At 49.0% G+C, this 12,347-nt stretch overlaps 1 protein-coding gene across 4 annotated transcripts in view; it reads left to right on the top strand.

Annotated features, from left to right (window-relative positions):
* WSCD1 (WSC domain sialate O sulfotransferase 1) overlaps nucleotides 1-12,115 on the top strand; it is a 53,068-nt gene extending 40,953 nt beyond the window's left edge. For all 4 annotated transcript variants that reach the window (XM_006165147.3, XM_006165149.3, XM_006165148.3 and 1 more), the window contains exons 6-9: nucleotides 386-545; nucleotides 1,512-1,676; nucleotides 5,532-5,732; nucleotides 8,333-12,115. In XM_006165147.3, coding sequence (XP_006165209.1) covers nucleotides 386-545; nucleotides 1,512-1,676; nucleotides 5,532-5,732; nucleotides 8,333-8,685 — 879 coding nt within the window. In that variant the 3' untranslated portion in view covers nucleotides 8,686-12,115. The remainder of the gene's footprint in view (nucleotides 1-385; nucleotides 546-1,511; nucleotides 1,677-5,531; nucleotides 5,733-8,332) is intronic.
* The last annotated feature ends 232 nt before the right edge of the window (nucleotides 12,116-12,347 follow it).

Raw genomic sequence — 12,347 nt, 5'->3', positions numbered from 1 at the left:
CCCGGGGTTGCCCGGTGTGGGCTTCCGGTCCTGGAATGCTGTTTCCCTCTGGCACTCCTGACAGAGCCTAGACATCTGGAAAGCCCAGTTGCAGCCCAGCTCCCTCATTCTGTGTTCTGCCCCCCAACCCCCCTGCTCCCATCATGGTGTTGCACATTGGGTTAACTGTTGACTCAGCACCCGGCCAACTGTGAGTACTTGAGGACAGGAACTTTGTCTCCTCCAGTTTTGGGCTCAGAGTCTGGCAGTGGAAGGATGGATGGTCTCATCCACCCGTTGATCTCATGTGGCCGGCAATCCATCCACCCTGCTCATCCCGAACCTGCGCTGCCAGAGATGTGGCCTGCATTCACTCAGGATGCCTCTTCCTCTCCCTTCCTGGCAGGAGTTCCCCTTGGCCGTCCTCAGGGGCTGGGAGTGCTACTGTGCTTACCCCACCCCCCAGTTCAGCCTGCGGGATGCTGTGGACAGCACGCTGTGTGGCCAGGACCCCGAGACGCAGAGGCTGGCGGAGTACTGTGAGGTCTACCAGACACCTGTGCAAGGTGAGCTCTGCACCCACCACTGGCTGTGGCAATTGGTGTGAGGTTTGGAGAGAGCTTCAAGAGTTTGGAAATACCAATCATGGCTGAGTGTGCCATCCTGAGGTGGGGTGGGGTGAGTGTGTGTAAAAGATACTGGCATCTTTATGGGTGGTGGAGGCAATGGGAAAGGTGAGGCCTCACCTCCCTGGAGGCTGAATGCTGGACTCACTTTAAAGAATATCTGGCCCTTTATCTGAGTCCCTGGGGATGGTGGTGGTGATAAGTGAAGAAGGGGAAGAGCAGAGAGAGGAAGGGCCCAGAGGAAAAGCAGTGGCAAGGTGGTAGGCTGAGAAATCTGGGAAGAAAGGAGCCCAGAGGCCAAAGGGACCTCTAGTGTCCAGGGCCTGGCCCTGTTCCTTGGCATGAGTATCAGGTCTGCCCCAGCTAGCGTAGGAACTGACAGGGGAAAAGTAGGCGAGGAAGGGCCTTTCTACCTTCATCAGAAAGAAGCCTGCCATGACCCTGGTACTTTGGGACTTTCTCCTGATAGTTTCCTGTGCTGCATGCAGCAGCCCCAGGGAAGAACGAGGACACTTGGAGAGTTACTTGCCTGCCATTAGTCCAGCCTAGTGAGTTGCAGCTGCACCTGGGTGTGCGGCATTGTGCAGCCCAGCCACAACCCCACCCACCTCCCCTGTCAGAGCCTGGAGCTGTCTGTGCTGTGCTGACAGCCAGGGTTTGCTGTGGCCTCAGGGCCTGATTCCCACCTACCCCTGGACTGGAGTGTGGGAGGCCTTGTCTCAGCTCTTTGTCTAGACAGACCTGTGAAGCCGGGGTACAGGGGGCACATCCTTTCTCCTTTTGGGCCTCTTTTTTCCCGCCCGTTATATGGGAGTCTTGGGTCATCAGGCTGTCTAGAGGACTCCAGCAGTGAATCTGTGAGTCACAGTGGTGGTGAGTCACCCGTGATGTCTTCTGGATTTTCAGACACTCGATGCACAGACAGGAGGTTCCTGCCCACCAAATCCAAAGTATTTGTGGCTTTGTCAAGCTTCCCAGGAGCTGGGAACACGTGGGCGAGGCACCTCATCGAGCACGCTACAGGCTTCTACACAGGGAGCTACTACTTTGATGGAACCCTCTACAACAAAGGTAAGTAAGAGCTACAGAGGAGGCTGAAGGCAGATCCTACTTTGCCAGCTGAGCTCCTGGGAGCTAGTACAGTGCTTCTCAAACTTCAGTGTGCATAGAATCATCTGAAGGCTTGTGAAAACAGATTCCTGGATTGTACCCTCCAGAGAGTCTTGTTCAACTGTTTTGAAGAGGGGCCTAGAGATTTGCATTTCTAGCACACTCCCAAGTGATTCTGGTGCAGACAGCCCCAGGACCACCCTTTGAGAGGGACTTGATTAGCTAGTGCCTCTTCTGGGTTCAAAGGGAAATAGTAGTAGCTTGGATTTCACCCTAATAAACATTTCTTGAATTTTCTCCATCTTTTAGAACCCACAATAAGTAGGGGTGAATCTGATTACTCTACTCATTCCCTTTTTTCTAAATTTGTTTCATTTCCTTCATTTCCATGAGCAAGAAAGAGACAGAACCCCCACTAGGAGCTCCCCCCAAGCCTTAGCTAGCCCCACATAGCGTGTGCTTGTGTGCCTGGCGTGTTCAGGGAGACCTTTGTGTTTGATCACGGGCAAGCATGTTCCAGGCATCCTCAGGGAAGTCTCTGGATGCAAACATGGGACTTTCTCATTTGGATCAGCCTCACAGAGCGTTGTATTACTGCTGTACCACTGACCAGCCCCTCTTCCATCCCCGCCCCTCCCCTTTTCTTTGAGACAAAAAATAGTTCATCAAAATAGGTCCAAAAATCTTCAAGAGTTTCATGATGTCTAATCTTTGCCTGGTAGAAATAAGAGGCCTCATTATGCCAAGTACATTAACTTAAATGACTCAAGTCTGTGTGCTGTTTGAGAATGAAGAATCCCAGACAAGTCAAGTGGCATCTAAATTTGGCAAAATGTATTCCTCTTTTGTCAAGTGTTACAACATTTTTCTCTGGGTTCCTTAACAAGAGTTTAGTTTAGGAAAAGATGACGCTATCAGTAACATCATAGAGAAAGAGAAACTTCCTGAGCACGGCAGTGAGTTTTGGGATCAGTCATAACCACCTTAGTCTGGTTGGGGAAAAACCAAGTTGTTTGTCCATGTAACCATCTCCATCTTCCTTGGAAATCTTGAGTGCCATGGGCACTTTCAGGTGAGGGAAAAATTGACCAGATAAGCACATGGTCCTGCTCGTTCTGTTCTTGTCCTCTCAGAATCACCCAGTGTGCCCAGGCTGTAGTTATCTAGAAGGCCTTTACCTTATTTATTTATTTATTTATTTATTTATTTATTTATTTATTTATTTATTTATTTATTTATTTATTTATTTATTTATTTATTTATTTATTTATTTATTTATTTATTTATTTATTTATTTATTTATTTATTTATTTATTTATTTATTTATTTATTTATTTATTTATTTATTTATTTATTTATTTATTTATTTATTTATTTATTTATTTATTTATTTATTTATTTATTTATTTATTTATTTATTTATTTATTTATTTATTTATTTATTTATTTATTTATTTATTTATTTATTTATTTATTTATTTATTTATTTATTTATTTATTTATTTATTTATTTATTTATTTATTTATTTATTTATTTATTTATTTATTTATTTATTTATTTATTTATTTATTTATTTATTTATTTATTTATTTATTTATTTATTTATTTATTTATTTATTTATTTATTTATTTATTTATTTATTTATTTATTTATTTATTTATTTATTTATTTATTTATTTATTTATTTATTTATTTATTTATTTATTTATTTATTTATTTATTTATTTATTTATTTATTTATTCATTTATTTAGAGAGGTTTTTGCTATAGGGCGCGTGCGCTTACCAGACAGACAGAGAGAGACAGAGAGACAGAAAGCAAGAAATCACCCCCCGGGGGGCTGGCCACGCCGCAATCCCTTCTCCTCCATTCTCCTCTCGGGATCTTGGGCATGCATGCACACACGCCCGGTGTGAGTTTAAGCCACCCGGTCTGGGACTCGAACCGCGGTCGACTACATGGGCGTCCAGCGACGTAGCCATTACGCTAACTGCTGGTCCCATGGCCTTTACCTTATTTAAGCAGTCTCCTTATGGCCAAGTGGCCCAGTGACCCAGTCTCTGGAATAGACAACTATCAGGGTTGGAATGACACTACCTCAAAGATTCTGTAGAGATAGCCGATGCATCTTGGAACCTGGTTAGGTGTAACCACTGGCTTCAGAGCACTAACAATGACACACACACATGCAAAATTCACAAGGCATCTCCAGTGTCAGAATGCCAGCCTGTTTTGATAGCTGAATGTGGTCTGAGCTGCAAGGCAGAGGAGTTATTGTTGGAATAGGCTCAGGCTATTAAAAACACCCTGGGTCATGGGGTTGTCAAAGACTAGATCTCAAGTTTATTCAACCCATGATTTGACTCTTCTTTTCACAACATTTCCTAGCTGTTTGACAGAATGAATCAAAGCAAAAGCTTTTGGTGTTTGGCCCATGGTGGAGATGAATTTCAAACATGTGTTGAGTTTCAATGAATAAACCCAGACTTTCCAAATCAAAAGAGACTTGCATTTTCCAGGCATCAAAGAATCACTCACTGCTCACTGTAGATATAAAAGCTTCCCTGCCATTCATGAAGACATATGGGAGGAAGGACTCATTTCGATTCAAAGAACCCAAGATAAACTCATGAACATTTATGGAGCATGTCCCCAGAGCTAGGTGGCATGAGCCACATTGGAATGTTGCCAAGGTATTAGGTTTAGGAGACCCCTTTCTAGGAAGCCCTTTATGATATCCCACTGATTTCCCTACTTTTTGTTCCCATAAGCTCTCATGCTCTGTGCTTGGGTTACTCTTGCTACTAGATTGCAAGCTTAAAGAGAGGCTCTGAGTCTTATCTTGTTATCTCTGAAGTACAGTGAGCACACAATAACCTTTATTGATACTCATCTGACTCTGAGGATATCTGGGTAGAGTTTGGCCTTCTCAGCCACTTAACCACTCAGATTCCAAGCACCCAGGGATGCTTAAGGGAACAAGAGAGGAGATAGGCCCCAGAGAGGATGGATGGTCAATGGGAGCAAGTCTCCATTCATAGCAACTGGGCCCAGGTTCCATGAGGCTGGGCTTAAATACTGTGGGTGAGATCTGGACCAGACCTGCTCTGGAGTCCAAGGTGCAGAATTGCTATATGTACTAAGCTGGGGCCCTATAAGGGGACCATGGCACGGTTGGTTGGAGAAGGGGCTACCACTGTTTGCTGCTATTGAACCTAATAGCGTGGTCCTGCTAACACTGTTGGAAGGTGAATAGAAGCTAGAGGCCTCACAGGAATGCACAAAGCCATGTGGAGAGAGCCCTAGCACTATTGTCATAGTGCTGTATGATCCTGGGCCAGCCCCACACTCATTCTGAGCCTCAGGTTTCTTCATCTGGCTGCGCCTTAGTTTCTTCATCTAACTGAGTTATTTCAAGGACTCCTATGAAATTATCTCCATGAAAATGCCAAAAATGTATGTAAGGCATCTCCAGTGTCTATAAAGAGGACATGGTCAGGTCCTCTGCCTCTTGGCTCATGGGGTCCTGCAGGAAGTGCCTTATCTCATTTTTCATGCAGATGCCATAGTTTCCTACTCTTAGACACCTCCTGCTCTCACTTTCCCTTGGACAGGAGTCCCTTCAGTGAGGCAGTTTCTGTCACCATCCACAGGTTCTCCCAGATCCTCTGCTGTATCTCTGTGGGCCTCTCTTATATCCCTGCCAGCAGCTTTCCTGGAGGGCTCCAGGTTAACATTCAGACCTGCCTGCTGCTGTGGAAGGAGTCCCCATGGACACCTTCCTCCACAGGGGCCCTCTCTTTTTTTGTGGCAGGGTTCAAGGGTGAGAAGGACCACTGGAGGAGCCGGCGCACCATCTGTGTAAAGACCCACGAGAGTGGCAGGAGGGAGATCGAGATGTTTGATTCGGCCATCTTGCTGATCCGGAATCCATACAGGTCCCTGGTGGCTGAGTTTAACAGGAAATGTGCCGGGCACCTGGGCTACGCAGCTGACCGTAACTGGAAGAGCAAAGGTAACAGGAGGCCAGGGGGAGAGGAGGGTGAGGACGCACTGTCAGTGCAGGCTGGATGCCCACAGGGATACAGATCAGTACCCACAGCCCTCCTGAGGGCCTTGTGCTGCTGCTCCTGGGTTTGAGCTCACCTGCTTCCCACCTCACAGTGCCTGCTCAGATCCATACCTCATAGTGTCTTACACGGATTCCAGTTTGATAGCCAGGAATCTCCTCTGTCCCCACCCAGGTAGGGGTGGTCATACTCAGGAACTCACACAAAACTACGAGAAAAGGTCTGGCTTCAGATGCAGATGGTGCTGTTTTGTACCCTCCTCTGCCTTCTGTATAAAGTGAGACAATAGCCTATATCCCAGGGCTGTCAAGGAGTAGATGAGACGATGTGTGTGCAGGGGCGCAGTCAGTGCTCAGCATGCCAGTCTCCTCCAAAGCTGCCATTCACCGACTCTTCAGATTGTTCCAGAGGAATATCACCATCAGCCCTTCTTTCCAGAGAAGCCCAGAGACCATGGCTATGTGGCTTCTCCAGGTGGCCTTGAAGGTGTGTGGCAGAGCCTGGTCTCAAACCTGATGTGTTAGCCTGCTCAAGCTGCCACAACAAAATGCCATAGCCTGGGTGACACAAACACCAGACACTGATTAATTACAGTTCTGGAGGCTGCAAAGTCCAAGGTCAAAGTGTCAGATGATTAGGTTTCTGATGAGGGCTGTCCTCCTGGCTTGCAGATGGCCACCTTCTTGCTGCTTGCTGTGTCCTCTCATGATGGAGAGAGAGAGGGGGAAAGCTCTCTGGTGTTTCTTCTTCTTCTGTTAAATGTTATCTCTTTCTTCCATGAGAAACAGATAGAGCTAGACAGGTACCCTGGCAGGGTTCCTACACTCTGAGTCTATTCTCAGCTGCCCCAGATCGTAACACACATGTGCTTGCCTAGTGAGCTCAGGAAGCTCCCAGGAGGCAAACTCAGCATCTGTCCCATGTGAGCCCAGTTGTACCACTACTTAGCCCCACGTACCTCTTCTTATGAAGTCACTACTCCTATCCTGAGAGCCCCACCCTCATGACTTCATCTGACCCTAATCATCTCCCAAAGGGCCCATCTCCAAATACCATCACAATGGGAGCTAGGGCTTCAACACAGGGATTTTGTGAGGATGCCGATGTTCAGGTCATATTGGCTTGCTTCCCAATACAGCTGGGTTTGTTGAGTCAGGCGACTGACCACTTTCTGATGTCCTACTATGTGGTCCAGGGCCCCAGGGGCTTCTGCCCTTGAGGCATGCTAAGTCTAGCTTTTGAGTGATTAAAAAAAAAAATAGAGATACAAGTCTGTGTGATAAGTGATATAAAATTCAGCCAGTTAGAAAGAAGCTGTGTCCGGCAGGGTGAGTGATGAGATGTGATGCTGTGGGGGGTCTTAAAGCCAGGCTAGCTTATGCTTCTGTCCCCTTGTGACTCTGGGTCATCTGAGGCTGCCCGGTGTCCTGGGTTGGCTTCCAGTCCTTCCCTTTCCATATCCCCCTCCATAGAGATAGACTCTAGTAAGGAGTCTAGCACGCTGCGCGCTGGTCTCTTTCTTTCTCTGATGAGCTATGTGATGCCAGGTAACCTATGCATCTTGCTTCTGAACCTCCATTTCCTCACCTTATAAACAAGGATGGTTCCTATCTCATAAGGTCACTACATGGCCTTTGAAGCATAATAGCCCAAGTATGGAAACCATTTTTTGAGATGATTGGCACCTCACCTCCTTCTGAAACTTTAATTTCTTAATTTGCTGGAAAAGAAGTCTCATGGAGCAGACCATCTGCAAAAGTTTGAGGCCACCTCATCTGTGGCCTCACTTTGTGTGTCCTGTCACTCAGTAGAGTCAGAGGTTCAAGGTGACAATCAGATTCATGAGGCACCATGAGAAATCAGACACTATATGCCCTTGGCCCTATTAAAGGACCCCGACAGGAAATCGAGACTGCACCATAGCTTCATCTCACCAGGAAGCCCAGCAGCTCTCCACACCACCTGCTCACACACTAGAAGGGCCATTCTCCATGGGGGATTCTGGGCATGCTGGCCCTCGGCAATGGGCAGTGAGAATCCCAGCTGCTTCCCTTTCCATCACATCAGAGTGCATAGTGGCCGGGGATGAAATCAGGGTGCTGTGATTTATTTGGACAGAGATGCCCTGCCTTGGTTTCCCACTGGTCTCTGATCCCATTTTGTCAAGTAGGCCCCAGACCTGGGACCAACTCCCAACCCTTGCTGTCAAGGTCCAGTCCCAAAGGTCTAGGAATTCATAGTCCACAAGACAGATAACTGGTTCTTGGCACATGGCATCCGCATTTGTCTTAACTTGGTATGTTTCCAAGGAGACAACTGCCGGGGAAAGGCGACTCAAGGTCACCCTCCGCAGGTCCAGGACTCTCCAGAGCCCAGCCTGATGCTAACCCTTCATTCACACGAGGTTACCCAAAGGGTCTTCCTCCTCCCAGGGAGATCCCGGGCAGTGGGCATTGCCAGCTGCTTCCCCTCTGTGAGCCAGTCCAAGGGGTCAGCCACCCCAGCAAAGCTGGCCCCTGACTGCGTCTTTCTTTCCCCATCCCAGAGTGGCCTGACTTTGTCAACAGCTACGCCTCGTGGTGGTCCTCGCACGTCCTGGACTGGCTCAAGTACGGGAAGAGGCTGCTGGTGGTGCACTACGAGGAGCTGCGGCGCAGCCTGGTGCCCACACTGCGGGAGATGGTGACCTTCCTCAATGTGTCCGTGAGCGAGGAGCGGCTGCTCTGCGTGGAGAACAACAAGGAGGGCAGCTTCCGGCGGCGTGGCCGGCGCCCTCACGACCTGGAGCCTTTCACCCCGGAGATGAAGGACTTGATCAATGGCTACATCCGGACAGTGGACAAGGCCCTGCGTGACCACAACTGGGCGGGGCTGCCCAGGGAGTACGTGCCCAGATGATAGGCCCCGGCTGCTCTGCCCGCCCCTACTGGGAGATGCAGCCTTGCCACAGGGCTGCACACCTGCCCCTCTGCCTGGGCTGTGGCCACACTGGGACGTGTAGTCAGCAGGAGGCCCACTGGGTGCTGCTTCACATGCAGGGAGCCCTGGACACACAGCCCACCCAGACAGACACACACAAATGGACACACGCAAATGAGCCCATATGTTCTCAGACACCACTCACGCTCACAGTGCCTGTATTGATGCACCAAAGCCACCCATGCCAGGTGTGCCAGACACACCCAGACCTGCAAATGCAGTCAGCAGGACGCAGCCACACAGAGGCCAAGTTAAGGGCTCCCAGGGGCTGGCTGCTGTCTCTTCCACACAAGGCACATCCCCTGGGCTTTCAGCCCTGGTTTCCTGTGCTCGGCCCCGGCATAGACTTGCTTTCAGGGGCCTTGACTCTGGGAGGCTGGGCTGGATGGGTGTTTTTGCTCTGAGCCGCAAGGACCTTCAGAGTGACATGGGTGGAAATACTTGCTGCTGGGAGGTGCGTGTCTGCCATCCCATAAATGTGTGTGGTGTGATGCCCAGCACCGCAGACTCTGCAGCCTGCCTCTGTCTTCTCTGTGATGGACTGGCTGTCCACCGTCACCCCCACCAATGCATATGCTGATCTCAGGACCAGGCACTACCAGTCTGTGCACCGCCCCACCCCTTCCAACTCATCCTACATCAGAGCTCCTCCCAGGGGAGCATTGGTGCCTGGCTTCTTCCTCTGACTGTCCCCAGGGGAGCTGGGGATTTATACCAGGCCCCAGAAGCAGGCTGTGAGGGTCAAGGGCAGGGCATGGGGAGAAGCCCAGGTCCTAAGGGAATTCATATTCCACTAGGAGGAGGCTGGGATGGGAATGGGGAGGCCCTAGAGTGGAGCATCTTGGAGATCACTGGGACTGACTGCCCCACCATGTTGACAAGCCCCCCGCTCTGTGTGGGGTCTCACACCACAGTCATGAGGACAGAGTGGCTACATGACCCGTCCATGCGAACCTGGAAAGCCCTGGCCACAGTGTCTGCCTGCCCCCGCCCCCAGTTGTCAAGCCCTCTCCGTTCACCCAGCTAATTTCTGCCACTGTTGCTTTGTCACTTGGCCTCTTTGACACTATTTCTGTGAGGCTGACATCTTTCCCACTTGCTCATCCATTTTCTCAACCACAGGGGAAAGGCAGTTACAGATATGGACACTTCCTTTGTGCCAGCCACAGGGAGTAGACAGATGTGAAGGGTCCCCTCTCCCCCTCCAGCTCAGGGTCTAGTGGAGCAGGGGAGGGGCTGTTATAGTGGCCATGAGAAACTCCCTAACAGAGGAGTCTGTGTGCTGTGCAGGGCCCCAAGGGGGGTCAGCTGACATGCCCAAGGTCATCACAGTGGCTTTACACTGGTTCTGAGGAATCTGTAGTGTTGTCCCAGCAAGGCAAGGGAAGGGTAGAGAGAAGAGCATGTGTGACGACTCAGAGGCTTGGGAAACCCAGGTGTGATTGCAGAGTAGGCAGTTGAGTATTCAGCATGTCTGTCTGTGTCTACCCAAGGGGAGGAGGAGAGTGGGTGGGTGAGGACAGAGGTAGGGCACAGAAAAGGGGAGAAGTATGATGCTATTGACTTTCTCAGGTCACCCTCTGATACATATCTTGGGCTCAGAACTGAAGCTGCAGAGACTAGGTTGGGAAGGTGAGGGTGCAATCTGAGAGCAAGGCTCTGGGGCCAAAATGTAAGAGGGATTCTAGGGCCAGGTTATATACCAGCCCTTGGGAAGGGGGAAAGATGGGCAGGGCCCTCCATGGATTCTCTAGTCTTGGGGTAACCCTGGCTAGGCTCCTTGGTCCTGCCCTAGAACAGCCATCAGAGAGACTCGGTCTAAGTGGGAGCAGAAAATAAGGTGAGGGTTCGGAAGAACTGGGCATCAGAGTGCCCTGACCCCCAATTGTCCTGAGAGCCGTACTCCATGAGCACAGAGAGAGATAGGACCCAGGGGAGCCCCCTGCTGCCTATCTTCAATTTGGCCAGTGGGTAGGTTTGAGCATCTGTGTTCCTGGTGGTCTCCAAGTCCTTCCTGGAATTCTCCCAAAACCCACACTGATGTGAAGCTGTTCTTGACCTGCCTATAATATCACTTAGTTCGGTTCAGAACAGGGAAGGCCAAGGCCTTTGTTAACGTTCACTGGTACGGGATGACTCCACAGTCCAATCTGCGAAGGTCCTCATTGAGGCTGTTTCTCCTGAGTTGTAGCATGGAAATTCCTCAGGAATTAGAAGGGAAGTCAGGACACACATGTACCCCAGAACAATTTTTAAAAGACACAGAAGAACACCAGAAAGGGCCAAGGTGTGGAGAGAGGACTATAGCCAGGCATGACCACTGGGCTCCCTACCACCCCAGGAGTCTGGGGAGAGCAACAGCTCTCTTCACATGGTTGCACTGGTGCATTCATGGAGGCCAGGTGCTCAGAGCCTTCATCTTCTAGGTGGAATGTGCCTGCTCCCGTGGCCTGGTACTTTACAGCCTAGCTAGGAGTACAGGTGAGTAGAATGATAAGTGTCAGGGCCCATCCGGTTCACGCTGAGGCACCTCACACTTGGCAGGTGCTTCCAGATGTTGTATGAGCAAGGTGCAGAGGCTCTTGCAGCTGCTACCGCTCTCCTGCACCCTTCATCCCAGGTCTGCCTCTGTAGGCAACCTCATCAGAAACAGGAAATGCGGGCTCTGTCTTTCCTCTGGGCAAAGTCCATTTGTTTAAGGTAAGTCTCATTGACAGATTCTTGGCTTCTCAGTGAAGAAAATAATGTCTCAACCAGCCAAGGGGAGTAAGAGCTGATCTTACATGGGGCAGCAGTGTAAATGCATCAGGAACCAATTAAAACACAAGAACCAAACCTGGTCTATAGATCCCATCTCTAATAGCAAGGCTATGGAGTTACCCAAACCTGTGTTAAAACATGTCATTTTTGTGGATTTCATCTCCTGTTGTGGATCAATTTGGAAAACCAAAATATATCATTTTTAAAAACTAAAACACATTCTGATCATCCCAGTGATGTGTAAATGAGAGAAAAGAATAGACAGACTTCCAAACCCTAGGAAGAAAACTGCTTAATTATGTGAGCATCTTATAATGAAGTCTCTTGCAGCTAAAATTAGATTTTGAGTGCATGAATATGCGATCATGTTTGTACATCAGAATGCATGTTTTTTCTTAAAAGTAGCAAGAGCTACTTGGTTCTTAGTGGGCCCCAAGAGGGAAGGAGGTTGATTGTTGTGGCTGCAAGAATTCTTGGGGCACAAGTGTGTTTTCTTTTTGCTGGAAGCTCCTTGGAGGTGTTTGAAGTGTGGTACTCCAAAGGGATTCATTTAAATTTGGGGAGAAACTGGTCTGACCTCACACTGACTTCCTGAGTCAATATTGGGTGAGTTGGCCTGAATAAAGTAGAAATAATATGAGGTGTCTTCAGAAGTTCATGAAAAATAAATATCATTTAAAAAAATGTATGGATTTCAAAATATTTTGGACCAGGGACCAGCAGTTAGCGTAATGGCTATGTCGCTGGACTCCCACGTAGTCGACCACGGTTCAAGTCCCAGACCCGGTGGCTTAAACTCACGCCGGGCGCGTGTGCTGTGT

Source organism: Tupaia chinensis, unplaced genomic scaffold (genome assembly GCF_000334495.1).
Source record: "Tupaia chinensis unplaced genomic scaffold, TupChi_1.0 Scaffold143814_1, whole genome shotgun sequence".
Lineage (NCBI taxonomy): Eukaryota > Metazoa > Chordata > Mammalia > Scandentia > Tupaiidae > Tupaia > Tupaia belangeri.
The sequence above is the reverse complement of the archived record's forward strand: the minus strand, read 5'-3'. Positions and strand labels throughout refer to the sequence as shown.